This window comes from Anolis sagrei, chromosome 1 (assembly GCF_037176765.1).
Source record: "Anolis sagrei isolate rAnoSag1 chromosome 1, rAnoSag1.mat, whole genome shotgun sequence".
In the NCBI taxonomy this organism is placed as follows: Eukaryota; Metazoa; Chordata; class Lepidosauria; order Squamata; family Dactyloidae; genus Anolis; species Anolis sagrei.
In genome coordinates this window covers 165,231,188-165,254,338 of record NC_090021.1, presented here as the reverse complement: position 1 = coordinate 165,254,338, position 23,151 = coordinate 165,231,188, and the positions used below count along the sequence as shown (strand labels likewise).

At 41.3% G+C, this 23,151-nt stretch overlaps 1 protein-coding gene across 1 annotated transcript; it reads left to right on the top strand.

Annotated features, from left to right (window-relative positions):
- The first annotated feature begins 626 nt into the window (after positions 1-626).
- Positions 627-22,892, top strand: SUMO1 (small ubiquitin like modifier 1). Its single transcript, XM_060783143.2, has 5 exons — positions 627-832; positions 10,281-10,355; positions 14,790-14,867; positions 18,036-18,107; positions 20,763-22,892. Exons 1-5 carry the CDS (start codon positions 821-823, stop codon positions 20,829-20,831), a joined length of 306 nt encoding a protein of 101 aa, XP_060639126.1. The 5' UTR covers positions 627-820; the 3' UTR covers positions 20,832-22,892.
- The last annotated feature ends 259 nt before the right edge of the window (positions 22,893-23,151 follow it).

Sequence of the window (23,151 nt, the reverse complement as noted above, 5' to 3'; positions counted from 1 at the left end):
GATATTCTGGGCTATGGGGCTGTGTGGAAGGGCCCTGAGTCTACACTCAGATGATGTGGGATTCCCTGCCTTGATATCCTGGGCTATAGGGCTGTGTGGAAGGGCCCTGAGTCTACACTCAGATGACGTGGCATTGTCTGCCTTGATATTTTGGGCTACAGGGCTATGGGGAAGGGCCCTGAGTCCACACTCAGATGATGTGGGATTTCCTGCCTTGATATTCTGGGCTCTAGGGCTGTGTGGAAGGGCCCTGAGTCCACACTCAGGTGATGTGGGATTCCCTGCCATGCTATTCTGGGCTATAGGGTTGTGTGGAAGGGCCCTTAGTCCACATTCAGATGGTGTGGGATTGCCTTCCTTGATATTCTGGGCTATAGGGCTGTGGGGAAGGGCCTTTAGTCCACATTCAGATGATGTGGGATTGCCTGCCTTGATATTCTGGGCTATAGGGCTGTAGGGAAGGGCCCATAGTCCACACTCAGATGATGTGGGATTTCCTGCTTTGATAATTTGGGCTCTAGGGCTGTGTGGAAGGGCCCCTTCTCGGCCTGTTTTGCTTGCTTCCCCTCCCTTCCTCCCTCTGCGCGTGTAGGAAGTGAGCTCAGGCGGCAGAGAGGAAGTCCCGCCCCCTCCTTGCCCTGCGCTCTCGCCTCTCTTGCTGGCTCCGCGTTTGGAGGAGGAGGAGGAGGAGGAGGAGGAAGGCAGGAGGGAAGGCGCCTAGGGGTCTCTCTCTCGGGGCAAGGCAGGAGGTGGAGAGGGGACGCGGCGAGGAGGAGGAGGAGGGCGGCTGCCTGCCTGCCTGAGCCCGCCACCCATCAGGATGTCGGACACGGTAGGAGGACGCCTTGCCCGCCGGCCCCGGGAGGCCTGTTTCCGCGGCTCCCCTCGGGGAAAACAAAGGCGGGATCCGCACCGCCGCGACTCCAGGCCATGCCGTTCTCGGCAGTGCAGGATCCAGCCAAGATGGGGAAGGCCAACCCACCATTCCTTGCCTTGCCTGCCTTCCCTCCTCTTCCCTGCGAGGCTTGGCTTCAGAAGAGCCTTCCTCTCGGCTTCCCTTTCAAGGATCCCACCCCTTCTCCCTCTTCCTTCCTTCCTTCCTTCCTTTGCGGGGATGATCTGGACTTGGAGTGAATGGAAAAGGAGGCCGAAGTCTTCCTCCTGGGCCTTGTTTTGTTTACTTGCCAATACACCCAGACCGCAGTGCACGAGTTGGGTCTGTTTGTTTACTTGTCTCAGCGCCGGAAACGAAAGAGGATGACATAGGCCTGCGTTTAGGGGGTGTTTTTTTTTTAGTCTTAGACCCCCATCTAGACTGGATCTACACTGCCATATAATCCAAGGCCTTTCCACACAGCCACATGACACAAAACATCATGGCAGGTAATCCACAAAATCTGATTTGAACCGAGTTATCTGAGTCCACACTGCTATATAATCCAGTTCATTGTGGATTTTATACCGCGATGTGGAAGGGCCCCCAGATTATCAAAGCAGATAATAATCCACATTGTCTGCTTTGAGTTGGATTATAGGAACCCCCCTTCCACATAATCCAGATTATCTGCTTTGAACTGCATAATAGGATGCCCATTCTACACTGTACTATAATCTAGATCAGGGGTCCTCAAACTTTTTAAACAGAGGGCCAGGTCACAGTCCCTCAAACTGTTGGAAGGCCAGATTATAATTTTTAAAAAAATGAATGAATTTCTATACACACTGCACATACCTTATTTGTAGTGCAAAAAACACTTAAAAACAATACAATTAAAATGAACAATTTTAACAAATATAAACTTCTTAGTATTTCAGTGGAAAGTGTGGGCCTGCTTTTGGCTGATGAGATAGGATTGTTGCTGTTGCTGTTGTTGTTGTTGTGTGCTTTCAAGTCATTTCAGACTTAGGTTGACCCTGAGCAAGGGCCGGATAAATGACCTTGGAGGGCCGCATCCGGCCCCTGGGCTATAGTTTGAGGACCGCGACCTAGATTGTCAAAGCCGACACTTCATATTATTGAAGCAGATTTTCCACTTTGAGCTGGATTATAGAAGGCCCCTTCTACCCTGCCATATAATCCAGATTATCATATCAGATAATCCACGTTATCTGCATTGAACTGGATTATAGGAAACCCCTTCAACACTGCCATATAATCCAGATCAGGGGTCCTCAAACTAAGGACCGGTGGCCGGATATGGCTCTCCAAGATTATTTACCCGGCCCTCGATCAGGGTCAATCTAAGTCTGAAATGACTTCAAAGCAGATAATCTGGATTGTATTTGGTAGTGTAGAAGGGACTCAAGTCTCATATCCATACTATAGTTTCTGAACACAATGGTTCTGTTTCTGTATCTAGATTTAGTATGAATTCTGTAAAAGCAATTCTTCCAAATGCTACAAATCTTTTGTCTTCCATCATTACTATTAATTACAATTTTTCTTTTGTCCACCTTTATTGTCCTCTAATTCAACCTTGCAACTTTTAATTTACTTCTCATTGCAAGTGGCAGATTTGAAGTACGGGTAACGTACTATATTTACATCGCACTAGTGAGTTGATCCTTAGTTTTTATTATTGTATTTTGATTCTGAAGTTAACAGCTCTTATAATTCTCAGAGCAACTTTTGTAGCTGATAGTCAAGATACTTCAGAAGATGCAAAAGACCATCAAAGCAGTAGGGAAACAAAACAACAAACAAAACAACTGGAAGCAAAGCTTCTGAATATATGCTGCATTAACTGCAGTGACAACATCTCAACTCCAATATGCAGGTTTGCAAGTTCTTATTTGTGTTTAATTTTTTCATGATTAAATACATATGCATTATGCCTGCCAGGATTTTCCATAGCAGGGTATCGTGTAAAAGGTTTCTACCTGGTTTCTTAATACCAGATGGAAACTTAAGTACATATTTATTTGGCATATTTTCAGCTTTTCAGAGAAGTTTATACCATTTTACCATTGGCTTCTATGAGCAACCCAAGGCACCCGGCTTTCTTTTAAAAAAGAACCAGAAGTTGGGTAATGCTTACTGTTGGTACCAGATGCTTGCCCTTATGTTTCTAGTTGTTAACTTTTCTGATTGGAGGATTACTGTATTTCTTTGATTCTGAGGTGCCATTGATTGTAAGACATACACTAATTTCAGTACTACCAAAATAATAATAATAATAATAATAATAATATTACATTACATTTTTTGATGTCAGGACTTGAGAAACTGCAAGTTGCTTCTGGTGGCCCTCTGCAAGGATGTTGCCCAGGGGATGCCCTGGTGTTTTACCATCCTGTGGGAAGCTTCTCTCATGTCCCTGCATGAGAAGGTGCAGCTGATGGGAGCTCACCCCGCTCCCCGGGTTTGAACCGATGATCTTTCGATTAGTAGTCTTGCTAACACAAGGATTTAACCCAGGGCTCCTCAAACTTTTTAAACAGAGGGCCAGGTCACAGTCCCTCAAACTGTTTTTATGAGTGACCATCACTCATAAAAACACTGAAAAACACAGTGGAAAAGACATTAAAAGCAAAAAAATAAATAAAATAAAAATACATATCACAACACATGCACATAACCACCTAAGTACACATATACACAAATATATACACATACACAAAAAAACACATGCACAGACTGGGCTACAGCAACGTGTGGCAGGGGACAGCTAGTCTATATAAATAAAAATGTAATGTTCGTTTGTGGGATTAACAGAACTCAAAAACCACTGGGCGAATTGGCACCAAATTTGGACAGCATACACCTAACAACCCAATGTATGTCCTTCACTCAAAATGTTTTGATTTTGTCATTTAGAAGTTGTAGTTGCTGGGATTAATAGTTCACCTACAATCAAAAAGCATTCTGAACCCCACCAACGATGGAATTGAACCAAATTTGGCACACAGCTCTCCCATGACCAACAGAAAATACTGGAAGGGTTTGATGGGCAGTGAGTGTCCTTTGGTTTCGGAGTTGTAGTTCACCTACATCCAGAGAGCACTGTGGACTCAAACAATGATAGATATGGACCAAACATGGCACTAATACTCAATATGCCCAAATACGAACACTGGTGGAATTTGGGGAAAATAGACCTTGACATTTGGGAGTTGTACTTACTGGGATTTATAGTTCACCTACAACCAAAGAGCATTCGGAACTCCACCAACGATGGAATTGGGCCAAAACTCCCACACAGAACAGCCATATGGGCCACAGCAGCGCGTGCCAGAGGATGGCTAGTGCTCAATAAGCCTCACAGATACTAAAAGCGAATGGGTGCATTTCTTGCAACTGGTCTCTGTTGCTGAGGCCTCTTCCAGACAGTCCCTATATCTCAGGATCTGATTCCAGTTTTTTTGTTTATCCCAGATTATCTGGCTATGGGGACTCACATATTCCAGTTTAAAGCAGAAAACCAGGGATCGGATGCTGGAATAAAGGGCCTGCTTGGAAGGGCCCTGAGATATATTATTTATATTAGCTATAGGTTTCCTTTAGGGGCTAGATGCTGAGACCCTGTGAAATCGATGGGAACACAGAAGCCTCAGCATTCTCCCTTGCTTGAGAAGTTCCATAGACAGTTGAGCAAGGGTTCTCTCTGCAACAGATGCCCTGATGGAGAAAAGTTTACAATATTAGTATATATATATCTTGAAGCATGGTTTCATTAACATCTGGATACTTTGAAATGGGATAGGACTCCAAGCAAGGAATCTCATCCCAACGTGCTTATTTGGTTTGAGATTTATTTTGTTCTGAAATGGGATCTGTGAGGATACGCATATCATATTGTGTTGCTTTGATCACTAAAGTGGTATGTTACCTATATTTATGAGATTTCAGCCCCATGCTGTGCGGAAAAATAAGTGACATCAAATTTTGGGTCCTGAAAGTTATCAGTAGACAACTGTTCAAATCAAGGCACTATTATGACAGGTTGATGAGCCTTTCTAGGCAACGTGCTTTTCTTTAATACAGTTAATACACTGTTATAACTTGTATTTTTGTGTATTTGTTTATATGCTGGTACACACAGTCCCCGAGTTACAAACATCTGACTCATAGTTAAAAACGGGAGTGAGACAACATGAAGTGAGAAAAATCTACTCCTCAGAAAGGAAATTTACTCCTGAAAGAGTTACCATGGAGAAAAGGAGTCTCTGCTGAAGCTATCACCAATCCTTGTTTCCACAACAAGCCAAATTTTTGAAAATCCAAGTATCACAGGGACAGAAAGTGAGGTGGATTCTTCTGAACAACGACAGCTAAACAAACACCACAAGGGTGTTAACCTGTCCCTGTGCTATCCAAAACTAAATATATACCATATATATTGTCTGGAGTTATACTTTAAAAATGTACCTGTTCTGACTTACATACAAATTCAACTTAAGAACAAACCTACAGAGCCTGTCTTGTTCGTAACTTGGGGACTGCCTGTACACACACTCCTCCTCATGAGAGACTTGTTTGGCTTGAGAAGATCTATATTATTTTTTCATGAAGTTTGTTATTTTTCTCAGATTGTTATAATGGGCTACTTGTTCTGTCCAGGATAGGAATTTGGAAGATGCTCACTTAGCTTGTTAAAGATTATTTTAAATTTGCCCAGTGTCTGAATAGCAGTTGGTCACACCCTCTCCTCTCTCACTAGAAATGAATAATGGTAATGCAATGTATTCTCAGATTCAGGTTCTTGCAATATTGTGTGTTTCACTTTCAGTTTTAACAATTAGTACTGAGTATAAAAAAAACTGGGTTCTGTGGCTTCTACTTTCAGTATCAGATTTTTAAAAATCCATTGGTAAAAGAAAAGTTTCAACTATAGTAAAAGAATTTGTGTAATGCAAATAAGAAAGGAAGGGAAGGGAAAAAGTAGTAAAGGGAGTAGTGTCTTAGGTCCAGAGGCGGCTCAACCCATTACGCAAAGTAAGCATTTGCAGTATAGTTGATTTTTCCCAGGGGCGCTCTTGAGGCGCTCTTAGGGGAAAATAGAACTTGACATATGCAAGTTGTAGTTACTGGGATGTATAGTTCACCTACAATCAAAGAGCATTCTGAACTCCACCAATGATGGAATTGAACCAAATATGGCACACAGAACTCCCACGACAAACAGAAAATATATATCAGTGATTGGTTTTGGGGGGGGGGGGCAAATACTGTTTGCTTACTATTGAAAATTACTTAGGGCCACCTCTGCTTAGGTCCCTTCCACACAGCCATATAACCTGTGTGGAAGGCAGAAAATCCTACAATATCTGCTTTGAACTGTGTTATCTCAGTCCATACTGCCATATATTCCAGTTCAAAGCAGATAATGTGGGATTTTATGTAGCTTTGTGGACGGGTCCCTATTCTCCTTTCATGAGCAAATCTATTACTCCTACTCCTACTATTCTTTGGAGCAATTCCACAGAGCCCTATATCTCAGAATATCAAGGCAGAAAATCCCACAATATCTGTTTTGAACTAGGTTATCTGAGTTCACCCTCAGATAATGTGGGATTTTCTTTCTTGATATTCTGGGATATAGGGTTGTGTGGAAGGACCCTTTATATTAGAGGTCCTCAAACTTTTTAAACAGAGGGCCAGGTTACAGTTCCTCAAACCGTTGAAGGACCGGATTATAATTTGAAAAAAACATGAATGAATTCCTATGTACACTGCACATATCTTATTTGTAGTGCAAAAACACTTAAAAACAATACAATAATGAAAATGAAAAACAATTTTAACAAGTATAAACTTATTAGTATTTCAATGGGAAGTGTGGGCCTACTTTTGGCTGATGAGATAGGGTTGTTGTTGTTGTTGTTGTTGTTGTTGTTGTGTGCTTTCAAGTCATTTCAGACATAGGTTGACCCTGAGCGAGGGCCGGGTAAATGACCTTGGAGGGCCGTATCCGGCTCCCGGGCCTTAGTTTGAGAAGCCCTGCTTTATATGTTCCTGCTGAGTTTCAAAATCTATAGTTAATATTTTCTATTTGTACAAACATTAAAACATTAAAACCTAGTACTCTTATGCTGAAATTGCTGCATTCTTCCTCTCTAACTAAACATAATACAGCTTCAATATCCAAAACACTTGCAACTAGAAACATTTTGGATTTCAGATCAGATTTTGAAATATTTGTATTTGCATATATGCATATAAGAAGTTATTTTGCAGATGGGATCCAGGTCTAAACACAAAATTCATTTATGTTTCGTACAAGCATTTATGCATAGCAAGAAGGCCTTTTATACAGTGTATTTTAAATAATTTTGTACATGAAATAATGCTCTACAAAGCTACCCATGTGGATAGTTTTGAATTACGGATAATTGATGCTCAATCAATGTAGTTTTGGGCCCTTCCACATAGCTCTTTATCCCTGGATATCAAGGCAGAAAATCCCACATTATGTGGACTCAGATAACCCAGTTCAGATATAGTGGGGTTTTCTGCATTAATATTCTGGGATATAGGGTCCTTTAACATCTTTTTGTGTTTAACCTCATTAGCTGCAATTAATATTTTATTTTTCGACTCCTGCAGGCAATAGTATGCAATTCTCTTATATTAGAATTGCCATTTCCCCAAAAGGATGACCTGTGTGCTGATTTTTATCATCTCAACATTTTAAGTTCTTAAAACTCTAGTTCGTTTTTCTAACTAAGCATGCTATCTCACTAACTTAACACAATTAAAGTTCTCTCTTTAGGTTTAACCTCATGATAAATCCTCCCCTTGTTAAAATGTCTTTTTGGCAAATTGTGCCTCAAACCTCAAGACCTCTCAAATCTTGCGTATTACTCCGTAACCATATAAAACCCAACCGGCACTCTGCCAATTATAGCTACTTAAATCTCACATAAAATCCTTCTGAATTTCAACTTGCGCACAAGAGAGGCATAATTATCTTGAAGTACTTGTATTACTTTGTCGATCTTAAACACTGGATCTGTTTCTTCTCCCCACGATCCAGTTGCTACCCTTTTACAGTTCTTCCACTTTTCAATCTGTTCTCCACTTTTCCATGATAGAAAGCATTTCTTTCCAAATTTTTCAGTGGCTCCTCACTTTTCCATGTGACACTGCTTTGTTCTGTCCTAAAACATTTTATCAAATCCCTTTGCAACTTCTCCCTTTTTATGTTATTCTTTCACTCTCCAAGCTGATCTCCATGCTTCTCCAGCCCCTCTTTCTTCTATCTGATGCCCCCTTTCTCCCAACAATTTTTTTGAAATGCTTCTCCCAGCTGTTAAACTCAACATCCTCAATGCCAGAAACTGCAGCTTTAAGTTGATCATTAATCATTTCCACATCTTCATGATGCTTGTCTTTACCACCTACATTAGTCTTTTCAGGGGGAAAAATATTTGTTTCTCTGGTTGGCTATTCCTGAGCTAGCTCTTCATGATGTTAAGACCTCATAAAGATCCCACAACGTTAATTGTCCTTGATTTTCTGGGGATTCTTTCAAAGGCCCCTTCTTTACTGCCATATAATCCAGATTATCAAAGAAGGTAATCCACATATTCTGCTTTGAACTGGATTATATGAGTCTACACTGCCATTTAGGATTTCAAAGCAGGTAATCGTTGGCCAGATTGTTAACTGGAGCAAGTTACAGGGAGCGGTCAACCCTCCTGTTTAAACAGCTCCACTGGCTGCCGATAAGTTTCAGGTCCCAATACAAGGTGCAGGTTATCACCTATAAAGCTCTTAATGGTTCAGGACCTGCCTATCTGCATGACCGCCTCCTTCCTCCCTTACGAGCCCATGCGGTCCTTAAGATCTTCCGGGGATGCTCTTCTCTCGCTCCCGCCTCCATTTCAGGCAGGGTTGGTGGGAATGAGAGAAAGGGCATTCTCGGTGGTGACCCCCCATCTCTGGAACTCCCTCCCCAGCGAGATTAGGCTGGCCCCCTCCCTATCCACTTTCTGTAAAGAATTAAAGACGTGGATGTTTTGTCATGCTTTCAATTGACGAGTCCTATGACAAACGGCCTGTATCATGATCTGAATCGTCATTTAATTTGATGTCCTATATTATATTAACTGAATTGGTTCTGATGCTGTTAATTTGCTCTGTTTTCATGATATTTCCTATGCCATTATACATTGTTATCCACCTTACTAAACCACCTTATCCTTTAACTGCCATGTCCCCAGGTTGAGAGAAGGAGACATGCGGCTGCCGTGAGATCTCCAGAGAGCTTGTGGCAACTGCATGTCTGTCCCCTGGCTCTCCTCTCAGTCTGGGGACATGTTGGCTCTCCACGTCCCCAGGCTGAGAGGAGAAGGAAGCATGTGTCTCTGCTTCAGCTCGCCTCCCAGCCTGGGTATGTGGCGAGCCGCCACATTCACATGCTGAGAGGAGGGCCGAGGCAGGCGAGGGCTAGCGGAAAGAGCCAAGGGGGCTGTTTCTGGCCCATGGGCTTGGGTTTGCCTATGCCTAATATATATTTTTTATTTATTTATGTATTTCATACATTTCTATCCTGCCTTTCTCTCCCCACAAGGGGACTCAGAGTGGCTTCACATAGGCATCAACGATGCTTACAACATATACATCAAAGAATACAATAAAACAGTAAAATCATCTTAAAACATCAAACACATCAGCCAATACATTCATTTACCAGATAATATTAAAATGCCAGTAAAACAAAAATCAAACCGGGAAATCCAGTGTCGCAACCCAAAATTCCTTTCCTATTGTCACTATCATCTAGTCATATGCCTGGCTACAGAGCCAGGTCTTTAGTTGTCTTCTAAAGGACAGGAGGGAGGTGGCCAACCTGATGTCCTTAGGGAGGGAGTTCCACAGACAGGGGGGGGGGGCACTGCCGAGAAGGCCCTGTCTCTCGTCCCTACCAACTGCGTTTGCGAGAGTGGTGGGATCGAGAGCAGGGCCTCTACTGACGATCTTAAGCTTTGTGATGGTTCATAGCAGGAGATATGTTCCAACAAATAATCTGGGCCAGAACCATTCAGGGCTTTAAAGGTTAAAACCAGCACTTTGAATTGTGCCCGGAAGCCAATCTAGCAGTCTTGTCGCAGAGTATCGACAGCACTTGACCAAAATGCTGATGGGACTTTCCAATTTTTTCCTTTGTCAGTCTTTCCTGGTGTTGTGTCCAATGAATTATACATGTAGAAAAAAGCTGAAGGAGCTTTTTGCAAATTCACTCTAAATATGTTAAAATGGGGTGGAGAACTTTTAAAAAATATTTTTAAAATCTCAACTCATTTCATTAATCCTTGCTTCTTCTTTTTTCCACCAGGAGGCAAAGCCTTCAACGGAGGACTTGGGTGACAAGAAAGAGGGAGAATACATTAAACTCAAAGTAATTGGGCAGGTGAGGATTTTCGCACTGTCTTTAACGTGGATATTTCAACTTAAGCCTGAATAAAGTATATACTAGAACAAATAATTGAGGTTTTAATTGCAACTGTTATTTTGTAATTGTATGTTGTCGGTATCAAATTGCAACTGTTGTGACGCTGCCCTGAGTCCCCCTCTGGGGTGAGAACGGTGGGGTACAAATGTGGGAAATAAACAAATAAAGAATATGTTACAACCAATCATGCATGTGACATTATCTTCGTCTTTGACAGATTGATATCTCCTGTTATTAGGTGAAAACAAACCCTTGAGTCAGGGATCCTCAAACTACGGCCCGCAGGCCATTTCCGGCCCGCCAAGGGCACTTATCCGGCCTGCGGAGGAGGAGCGCTCGCTCCCCCCCACAGTGCCCCTCTCTTGGCTGGCTCACACTATCCATCAGGCCCGATGGGCAGCGTGAGCCAGCCAAGGGAGGCTGCTCCGCGTGGCCTACTCACGCATAAAGCATCTTGCGAGGTGCTTTACGCGAAAGTAGGCCATGCGGTGCTGCTCCTCCCTTGGCAGGCTCACGCTATCCGTAAGGCCCGATGGGCAGCGGGAGCCAGCCAAGGGCAGCTGCTCCGCGTGGCCTACTCACACGTAAAGCACCTTGCGAGGTGCTTTACGCGAAAGTAGGCTACGTGGTGCTGCTCCTCCCTTGGCAGGCTCATGCTATCCGTCAGGCCCGATGGGCAGCGTGAGCCAGCCAAGGGAGGCTGCCCCGGCGCTCCATGCAGTCATGCTGGCCACATGACCTTGGAGGTGTCTACGGACAACGCCGGCTCTTCGACTTAGAAATGCAGATGAGCACCACTCCCCAGAGTCAGACACGACTGGACTTCATGTCAGAGGAAAACCTTTAACTAGGAAAATTGTGGAAGATCCAGGGTGAGAGAAAGAACTGTTGTCTGTTGGAGGTAGGTATGAATGTTTCAATTGGCCACCTTGATTACCATTTCATAGCCTGACAGTTTTTAGGGATAAGGTGTTGAGAGGTGATTAGCTGGCCCTGATTGTTTCTTGTCTGGAGTTCCCCTGTGTTTGAGTATTGTTCTTTATTTACAGTTATAGTTTTAGAGGTTTTTTTTAATACTGGTAGCCAGATTTTGTTCAGACTAGAAACAGGAAGATTTCCCATTCTCTGCTCCTGGAATTACTGCCTAAAGAGGGCTAGAAAGAACCCCCTCTAATGGCCCTTCCACACAGCAAAATAAGTTATGTGCAATGTGCATAGGTCATTGAGTTCACTGAGGGACAGTGAACTGGCCCCCACTTTAAAAAGTTTGAGGATCCCTGCCTTAAGTCTTAGGAATACAATACTAATATACCTTCAGTTCTTCATGCATAATATCACCATTGCCCTTTTAGATGATTTCACTACTTACTTCTTGATTACTGGCCAGTTATTTTCCAGTGATGGTGTTAGCTATGGCTGAATGGAGTTGGAGGCTAAATTATCTTGTAGTCTTGCTAAAACTTCTTTGCCTGTATTTTATATTTTATTTAGTTCTGTAATGTGTTTATAAATCACTTTTCTGAACACATGTTCCCAGTGAGATGTCCTCAAACTCCATTTGTTGTTGTTCATTCGTTCAATCGTTTCTGACTCTTCGTGACCTCATGGACCAGCCCATGCCAGAACTCCCTGTTGGCCGTCACCACCCCCAGCTCCTTCATGGTCAATCCAGTGACTTCAAGGATCCCATCCATCCATCTTGCCCTTGGTCGGCCCTTCTTCCTTTTTCCTTCCACTTTCCCCAAGCTCCATACTATGAGCATAACATGTTAAATTGAGAGTACCTTAACATGTCAATTCATACTGTTTATGTGTGAGATAAATGTGCAGAGGTTCTGTTCTTTCAGGCCTTTCTTGTAATCATGGTGTTTCATGGTGCATCTACATTGTAGAATTAATGCAGTTTGACACCACTTTTAACTGCCATGGCTCAATGCTGTGGGATCTAGTTTTACAAGGTCTTTAGCTTTCTCCATGCCAGTTAAAGCAGGGTCAAACTGCATTAATTCTACAGTGTAGATGCATGGATTTCCACTTCAGATATCACTAGTGTGAGTGGTGTAGTAGTAATTTTATTAATACTTATAAGAAATACCAGCTTATATAACAATTTTATAGATGTTCATAATAAACAAAATAATTTGTGGATATATCCATATAATTAGTTTACATTCTAAAAGAAACATTAAGGAGTATATCAGAAGGTAGGGACAAAGAGCCAGAGAAGCAGTGAATTTGAATAAATCCTCCTGTATGTGCTTCAATGATGGTTTAGGCCTACGCTAGTTTAAAAGTTATGGGATTAGCTGGAGATAGATTGAAAGAAGGATATAAAGTTCAGAAGGGAATGTTTAAATGTCTCACTATGTTAGCAAGGCCTAAGTATTTTTAGAGTAGTACATACATCATTGCACAGGAATTTCATATGCCAAAACGGCTTTCCCATGTTCCAGTTGGTAGAATAGCAATGGATGTGTGTGTGTATTTAAAGCAGTCATTAGATGACTTTCCATCGCTGATAAAACTTTCCATTCATCTGAAAGAGAAAAGTTTCATAATTGTTGATCAGTGGATTGGTTCTGCAAATTGAAGGGCCGAAATATAAAAGACATTCCTGCTGAAGATTACTAGTAGAACCGTGGTTATATATAGTGTGGTTATGTATATAGTATATGAACAAGATAACTGATCATTGAGAGTATGGAATGATTTTTCAAAGGGATATTTAAAAGGCTAGTTTGCTGGGGCGTTGCTCAGGGCAATGTGCTTTCAGTGAGGATTTTAAAGGAATATGGAAAGAGTTAGTGAGATGCGTTAAGACTTAATTCCTCTTACTTATTTCACACATGAAAATTCATCAGCTGGAATGAATGAGAATTGTAAGTTGCTCTGGAACTGCATTGCGTAAATGAAATTGACAGCCCACTTGTGAATCACATTAAATAAGTATTCTTTAACTGTATGTTGCATTTCTGTGTAATACCTTCTTACTATGTAACAAAATTTGAAAAAAAATCTGTTCCTGGTTTAAACGTGTTATTTCCTGTTTAATTGTGTGGCACTTAAGTTGAAAGTAGTTGTTCTACTCCAGAAACTTATTTTGTGGCTGTCACAAACTAGGTTGAATTGGTTGAGACTCTGTGAGATAGTAATTTAAAAACTATAGCAAAATGTGCTGCAGAATGTTCTGCAAAAACCAATTTTTTGTAGTTTAATGAACTTTTCTCATGTTTTTATGCTAAAAACAATTAGGAAATGACATTTATAACCCAGGAACAAAAATTGTGTTACATGGTTTAATAATATGTAATATTAATTTTTTTGGTCCAAAGAGTTATGCTTGCAGTCTTGAAAGCCAGTGAACAAATGATGATAAAGACAGAAGTACAATGTTTAAGACACAATTACCGTATATTCCGGCATATAAGACGACTGGGCATATAAGACGACTCCCAACTTTTCCAGTTAAAATATAGAGTTTGTGATATACTCGCCGTATAAGACTACCCCTCTTCCAATGCACACCAAATAAAAAATTTAAAAGCATCAGATTTGATTTCAATATGGTAATTTTCCTATTACTGTACCTCCTTCTCTGCCGCTCAGATCTCGCACATGCGCACTGCAGTCTTCAGGAGCGAGATCTGAGAGGCAGAGGAGGAGGTATGGTAATAGGATACGAGGGCAGGCCAGACAGGTAAAAGAGTTGTGTTTTTCTGGGCCCAGAGCCACTCTTTCTCTTTTTTCCATACCCCGGGCACCCCGGACGCCTACAGCTTGCTCCACCCTTCACTTACACCTTCCTGATGGGGCACCCCTTCACCTCACCATTGGGACCGCATTAAGTCCATGAATCCTGATGAATTTTCTTTTCTTGTACCGTACTTGTACAGCGTCGCCCTTAATGCTTTCATACAGTCACTGCATACGGCAGGGATGTGGCCACTGCCATTTTTTAGCTCCCTCCACAATATGTAGCAACCACAGATTCTCCAATCTGGATTGGAAGTTTCAACACCCGCTCTAAGATGACTCCCAGCGTATAAGACTACTCCCACATATAAGACGACTCCCATGCATAAGGCCACACCAGCGTATAAAACTACTCCCGCATATAAGACGACTCCCGCGTATAAGATGACCCCTGACTTTTGAGAAGATTTTCTTGGGCTAAAGAATAGTCTTATACGCCAGAATATACGGTAACTAGAGCAAAGATAATATCTTTTTCAAAAGAAACAACTTGAATTGAATTTCAAATGTAGACATGTAGAATGGTCTAACAAATGTAGGATCAGCCTATAAGTAAATATGTTGCATTTTAAAATAGCTATTGGAAAGATCCTTTTTAATACTATGTAGGGACTAATCCTTTTTGTGTTCTGTTTATAGGACAGCAGTGAGATCCACTTCAAAGTGAAAATGACAACGCATCTAAAAAAACTTAAAGAATCATACTGTCAGAGACAGGTTTGTGTAATTGTGGGATGGGTTTTTTTTCAACCTTTCTTTTTTGCCTGTTTCTTGAATGTAAAAGTGGCTGAAGCAGGATAGGTAAAACTTAACTAACTAACTAACAACAAACCCCAAATTCTTGAAGACAGTATCAGCTTTGGTTGAGATGAAACCAAATAGTAAGGATGAGAAGACATTGGGGAGTTGGAGTAAAAAAAAGAAGAAGAATTGAGTCAAAAAAAGAATTGAGGCAAATAGCACTTATGAGAAAGCTGACGTCCAAGATGACAGAAATTACCAGTTGCAATTAAGATACTCTTCAATATGTTTTTCTTTTATTAATTTCATCAATGACAGCTCTGTTCTCCCCTTGTAATGTTGAATGGTTCAGATGCTTATAAAATTGCACTGTTTTTGTTCATACCATGCAAATCTCTACCTTGGAATGTTGTGCGCAGTTACAAAAGTTACAAAATTGCACTATTTTCCTATGCTGAAAACAGCATCAACAAAAAGTCCCTGTAGTTCACAGGAACTCTTCAAGGACTGTTTTTCTTCCTGTCATTTCATTTTTCCGAGTGACTGGAAACACCAAATTTTGACTACATTTGGGAAATGATTGAATGCCCATTTCATTCCTACTCAGTACTTGTGTTAATCTTGCTGATTTAATAGGTTTACTGTAGTCGGAGCAGAGGAGGAATTGTAGTTGTCCTATAGAAGAATTCCTTGACTGAATTTTGTCAACTGATTTCCACAAATTTTATTTATTTATTTATTTAAAACATTTATATTCCGCCCTTCTCACCTCAAAGGGGACTCAGGGCAGAGCACAGCACATACACGGCAAACATTCAATGCCGGGATACAAATTCACATACAATACATAATCATTAAAAAACATTTATCAAAATATTAAAATACACCATTTAAAATCTTCCTAGTCATCCGTGTAAAATCTGATTGGCCTGGTCATCTTTCCTATTGCCGCTTTATTGCCCTGTGCCGAAAGCTTGGTCCCACAGCCAAGTTTTTACCATCCTTCTAAAGGTCAGGAAGGAGGGGGCCGACCTGATCTCACCAGGAAGGGAGTTCCATAGCCGGGGAGCAATCGCCGAGAAGGCCCTGTCTCTTGTCCCCACCAATCATGCCTGTGTCAATGGCGGGACGGAAAGCAGGGCCTCCCTGGAGGATCTCTTATGCAACCATTGTGTGCTGTATTACTACATACCATGGATTTACATGAATTTAATGCACATCATTTTTGGCTTAATTGTTTAGCTACAATTAAGGTTTGCATTAGATTCCATGGCGCATTAAAGTTGCACATCAAAAGGTGCCTTTGCCCATCCATCAGGCTTAGACTAGCGAGCTCACTAGCTTCAGCCTGAGGGTGGAGCAGGGGCTTCCCTCCCCAATCCCTTTCTTCTTCATCTCCTTTTCATGCTCCTTTTTTTCTTTTCGTCTCTCATTCTTTTATTTCTTCCTCTTTTCTTTTTTTCTTTTCCTTCCTTCCCTCTTTCTTCCCATCTTTTCCTTCCTCCTTCCCATCCTTCCTTTTTTCTTACATTCTTTCTATCCTCCATCCATCTTCTCCTTTCTTCTTTCTCATTTTCTTTTTTTCTTTTCCTTCCATCTTCCCTCTTTCCAATTCCCCCCAGTCTTCCTCTCCTCCTTATCTTTCCATCATTTGATTATCTGGTGTTACTTTCCATTGCAGGAAGATTTGGTGATCTAACACTTTTTATTTTTAAAAAAGGAATTCTAAGTGCACAAACTGAACAAATTATAAAGAGCGCACTTTTTGTCGCTGAGCATTACATTCGCCAGCATTTTTTTTGTTTCAGGGTTTTGAAAATTGGGGTGCGCTTTAAATTCAATGGCACACTACATTTGAGTAAATACAGGTAGTAAATTCTGATGTGATCCTTAAGCAGGTGTTGGGATTGACATGTCGATTCCCATCAGTCAGAAAGCAGTTTGTGACATTTTCCACTCCTTCTTGTGAGTGATCTCTCATGCAGCAGCAGAAAAGGGACCTGGTTACAAATGCCCCTTGTGATGCTGATCACTTGCTTGAGGAGAGTAAGAGCATCAGGAAACTGTTTCCCATTGACAAGGAAATGGATCCCAGTTATTCTCAGAGGCTGCTTATCAGTATGTGTGATTTAGAGGACTTTCACAGTTTCTATGCAGGCTCTAAACTAGGCTGTGTCAAATCATGAATATGTAACAGTTGCAAACCAGTAGCAGTAAGTTATGTACAAAGTTCCCTCACTTATTGCGGGGGTTACATTCTAGGACCACCTGCAATAAGTGAAAATCCATGAGGTAGGGATGCCATATTAATTTTAATATTTATACGTTATTTTATATATTATTTTCTTACCCGCACTTCCTTACCCGTCTTCCGGCCCATCCCAAGGATGCCCGCCAGCCTCCCTGGCCTCTGCAGACCCCTGCAGAGCCTTCAGAGCCACACAGGTAGTAGCAAGCCAGGGAGGCAGGCCTTCCCCACCACACCTCAGGCCGCCACACTTCTGGGGTCTGTGGATGCCAGGGAGGCAGGCCTTCCCTGCTGCGCCTCAGCCCTGGCCTCCATTGGATGCAACTATTTTATATTTTTATTAATATTTTCAAAAACCCACAAAACAGCGAGTCTACTAAAAGCGAACCACGAAATAGCGAGGGAACACTGTATATGCATTTGTACAACAGGATTCCAGCTATTCTTTGTAGTTTAGTGGTTTAACTATACTAGGATGATTTTATGCTTGTCTGAATGTTTAATTTGTATGTATGTCTTATGTTCAATGGGTTTAATTGATTTTAAGTTCATAGTTATATGTAGTAATTAGTATTATGATTTTTTTGTGTACTGTATATTGGCACTAATTTTTTCCCGTTAATATGTTGTAAACCATCTTGAGTCCCCCCAGGGGTAAGAAAGGTGGTAAATAAATACAATAAATAATAAACATACTGCTTATGTGAGGAAGAAATTATACTTCCATGTTTTGGATCATAAATTGTACGAGGTAGACATTACAGTTCTAGGCTTTTGAAACAAACATTAACTTATATGTGCTTTCATTTTCCCCCTAAACCAATATAATATATAGTAATAGTTAACAATTTTTCAGTGTGACCTATTGAAATGAATTGTGATTTCTCTCCCTTTAGGGAGTCCCAATGAATTCACTCAGGTTCCTCTTTGAGGGTCAGAGAATTACTGATAATCATACTCCAAAAGAGGTAGGTGTTTCATAGTGAGCAAATACATTTCCCAATCATTTGACTGCATGATATAGGAACTTTTACATCAGCTGCATTGTAAAATTAAGACAGTTGTAGTTTTTACTAGCTTGGGTACCCAGCGTTGCCCGGGTTATTTGAAAAAGTCATTTTTTAAATTTAGCAAAATGCATAAGGTTGTGGGTGAACCTTTGCTCTAGATCAGTGGTTCTCAACCTGTGGGTCCCGAGGTGTTTTGGCCTACAGCTCCCAGACATCCCAGCCAGTTTACCAGCTGTTAGGATTTCTGGTAGTTGAAGTCCAAAACTTCTGGGGACCCATAGATTGAGAATCACTGCTCTAGATGCATCATTGGTGAGGTTCCGCGTGCTCTCTGACTGCAGAGTAAACTACAATTCCCACTATGGTGAGTCAGTCCCCTCAAACCCCTATAAATCCCTCCAAAGACCTCAAGTTTTTTTTGTCATGGAGGTTCGGTGTGCCACATTAGTTCTGGATCCGTCGTTGGTGGAGTTCAGATTAAAATACTACACTTATTCTCCTATAAATCACGGTGAATTCTCCCCAAACCTCTCCAATATGTTCAGTTGCTGATCAATTCCTCTGTTTGCTGTTCCATAGAAAAGAATAGGAAAGGGTTAATGGAGAGGCAGTGGGCGGGGTCATGCAAATTCCACACCAATGGAGAAGGTCGGAAACACTGGGATGCCTGTGGTGGAGAAAACATAAAATCTAGGATGAAATTGTCCCCACATGAAAGCCTTCACTTGTGTGGTGGACAGGATTGTGTTTGTGGAAGACACTGGTAGGGCTTTTGTACATGTCCATGGCAGTCACTCTAACTTGCAATATCATTGTGTTTTATGTCTCCTGAATCGTGGGAGCTAAAGCTGTTTGTGGAAACAGGAGCTTGTCTCTGTAACACACACATACATACATATTTTCATTTTTATTATGTGTATAAATGTAGAAAAACTTGTGCAGGTCCTGTCAGCATTGGAACTAGTCTGTTCTGCTTTTATTGTCTTTTGAGCATAATTCAAGCCATGGGTATAGAGAGCCCACTGTGTTTACAGTTAGCCACAGGTTTGTAATTTTAATATTTAAACTAAGGAAAAACTATTTTAAAAAAGAAATTTCTAAAAGGAAATTGGGTCAAGATGGTTAAAAATCCCTATAAATTAAGTGATTCAATTCAATCTATTATTTGCCAGCTACTTGCTCCTTTTTTTTGGGTCGTGTCAGGAGCGACCTGAGAAACTGCAAGTCGCTTCTGGTGTGAGATAATTGGCCGTCTGCAAGGACGTTGCCTAGGGGACGCCTGGATGATTTGATGTTTTTATCATCCTTGTGGGAGGCTTCCCTCATGTCCCCGCATGAGGAGCTGGAGCTGATAGAGGGAGCTCATCCACCTCTCCCCGGATTCGAACCTGCGACCTGTCGGTCTTCAGTCCTGCCAGCACATGGGTTCAACCCATTGAGCCACTGGGGGCTACTTGCTAAGGCAGTGTTTTCCATCCTGGGGGTTGGGACCCCTGTGGGGGTCGCAAGGGGGTGTCAGAGGGGTCACCAGAGACCACCAGAAAACACACTATTTTCTGTTGGTCATGGGGGTTCTGTATGGGAGGTTTGGCCCAATTCTATCATTTGTGGGATTAAGAATGTTCTTTGATTGTAGAACTATAAATCCCAACAACTACAACTCCCAAATGACAAGTTCTATTTTTCCTAAACTCCACCAGTGTTCACATTAGGGCATATTGAGTATTTGTGCCAAGTTTGGTCCAGATCCAACATTGTTTTGAGTCCGCAGTATTTTCTGAATGTAGGTGAACTACAAATCCCAAAGTCAAGGTCAAAGTCCACCAAAACCTTCTAGTATTTTCTGTTGGTCATGGAAGTTCTGTGTGCCAGGAATGGTTCAATTCAATCCTTCACCAATGCTCTTTTTTCCCCATGTCAGGAGCGACTTGAGAAACTGCAAGTCGCTTCTGGTGTGAGAGAATTGGCTGTCTGCAAGGACATTGCCCAGGGGACGCCCGGATGAATTGATGTTTTTATCATCCTTGTGGGAGGCTTCTCTCATGTCCCCGCATGAGGAGCTGGAGCTGATAGAGGGAGCTCATCCGCCTCTCCCCAGATTCGAACCTGCAACCTGTCGGTCTTCAGTCCTGCCGGCACAGGGGTTTAACCCACTGCACCACTGGGGGCTCCACCAATGCTCTGCGATTGTAGGTTAGCTATAAATCCCAGCAACTACAACTCCCAAATGATAAAAGCAATCCTCCCCCAACCCTACCAGTATTCAAATTGGAGCATATTGTGTATTTGGTCCAGTGAACGAAAATAGATCCTGCATATCAGATATTTCCATTACAATTCATAGCAGTAGCAAATTTACAGCTATGAAGTAGCAACAAAAATAATGTTATGGTTGGGGGTCACCACAACATGAGGGACTGTATTAAGGGGTTTAGAACCACTGTGCTAAGGTGACCTGTTGAATAACAACTGCTTCCTTATGTGCTAACTGTTACAGCTAAAGAAATCAAGACAAAAGTAATATGTTGTGAATGCAGAGCATGTAATGGTTGTGGTGGTGGGAGTTTTTTTTTAATTTTCATTTCTTAACTAAGACTATTTCCTGTCTTACAGCTTGGAATGGAAGAGGAAGATGTGATTGAAGTTTATCAGGAACAGACAGGAGGCCATTCAGCAATTTAGAGTGTTTGCTTCTCTTTCCCCTCCCTCCTTCCCTCCTTCCCCTTTATCCTTTTTTATTTTTAAATAATAGTTTTTTGTAATGTGGTATATAACACTGAATTGAAATCAGCAACCCACTCCCATATCTGGGGTATTATTTCCAAATGTCTGTTCCGAATTCTTGTTCTCATTACACATTTATCATTTGTTTTCATTGTGCCGAATTCTTGTGATCCCGCCGTGGTGGTATTTCCCTATTTTTTTCCTGTTTTCCTTTTTACAAACACACTCTTCCACACACAAATTTGTGTGATGACAAGGCTCCTGTGTTCAAGTTCGTGAACAGATTTGCCAGATGGGCAAAGGTTTCTAATAACTTCCATATTGGTCTTCAAGTTTTGGTGTATGGCTTCCTCTTGTGGATTTTAAGATATGGAGGAGATGAAGCTTTTCTGAAATCTGAACAGAAGTACTACATCTTGAAATTATGTACTGTTTTCTGTAGCTTAAGTATCTAAGTACTGATGGGGGGAAACATATTTTTTTCTGGTAATATATTTGAAACGGCTTTAACTGAAGATATGGAGAATTCGCCTCCTATTTACTGTCAGAATAGCCCAGGAAATCCCTAATTTTTAGTATCTAATAATAACTTCCTGCATCAAGAGGTAATTATGATTTTTTACGTTGTTGTATCTTTTGACTTGGAATGTGGTTTGGAATGAGCCTAGACTGTACCAACTTTCCTTTAAATAAATGAAAGGAAACCAATTTGCAAACCTCTGCATTTTCTTTTGAGATGTCCGGACCTGTGAGACTATTTGGCAAAAAGCAGTGAAGGCTATTTAAGGGACTTATGGTTTCACACATAGGCCACTCTTTTGGAATCTTATGCTATTAAGAAGTTCAAATTGGATTAATTTTGTGAGCCAGCATCCTTTTTGCTGCGTGCGCTCAAATATTAAATAGCACCGTATTTTTTCAGTTGTGTTTTGCATTTACAGTGTGAGGCTCAATGTAAAAAAAAATTAAGTTATAAGACTTGAGGAAGAAAAAAAGACAAAACATTTGTCTCATAATGTTTTCTCTAGATGTGATAGCTGATAGGACCCACCAAAGTCTTCTTTTCAGAAGTTAGTTCAAGAAAGTGTCATTGACATTGATGGGACTCAAATTAGTCATGACGTACATGATCCACACTTTTACACTTTTACAGCTTAAGCATAACCTCTTCTTTGTTGAGATCCAAGTGCTGCCTTGGAAACCCTAAATAATCCTGGACCCGGGTCTGTTCAGATTACCTCTTCTATGGAAATGAAAATAAATCTTGTGCGTCAAGGTGCTTATTCAAAGGGGCAGAGACAGTTGAGCAAGCACTGATCCAAGGTCAATGTACTCATCCTTTGAAGTTTAAAGTATTATCACTTGACTTCAGGATGGTCTGGATTTTGGACCTTAAACCCGATCCCATCTCTATGTACGTAAGTCTACCCCCTTTCCAGAGAGGTCATGTCTATGTAAGTGTTCTTAGAGTGTAGATAGCTCTCTGCGAATTTACCAAGCTGATGCAAAATACAACAAAGGGTCAGAACAACTTTCTGAAACGCCAGCTTTCACTGGTTTTGTGGAGTTTATTCTGTGATGTAGTATTTTGAAATGAGGACTCTTCCCTTTTGAAAGAAAAGCTTCCTGATCAGTGTCTAGTTCAGCATTGTTCATCTTCTCACCTATTTTAGTCATTTGCAGAACTGTGTCATAGAAAGCCTGTCATGCTAGAAGGGATTTTTAGCTCAGGTTTGTAGTATGGTAAATGGCAGGATTAGAAACACGATGCTCTACCTCTGCCTTTTTTTTCCTTGCAAGGGGAGTGGGAAAAGAACAGAAATTGAGAATGCAATGTTACTAAGCATGTTTTCCAAACCGGTTAATTGTAAGTTAAACATTTTATTTCAAGTTGGCACTTACTGTAAAGTGTTAAATGGATCTTTTCCAATGCTTGTAGTCTCCATATCCCACTTCTGATGCCTTTTTGTACACATGTTAAACTTTTTTTAAAAATTAAAATCTGTTTTCAAAAATCAACATATGAGGTTAAGTGTTATCCATACCTACAGGAATAAGCCGCTCAAGTGGCATGAGTGGGAATGTGTCTTAGCCCAGCCATGATGAATCCTTCACTTGGAGGAACAGCCCTTTCAGTTGTTGTGGACTAAGGACCCTTCCAGACAGGCCCTATATCCAAGGATCTGATCCCATGTTTTCTGTTTATCCCAGATTATCTGGCAGTGTCGACTCATATAATCCAGTTTAAAGTGGATTATATGAGTCGACACTGCCAGAT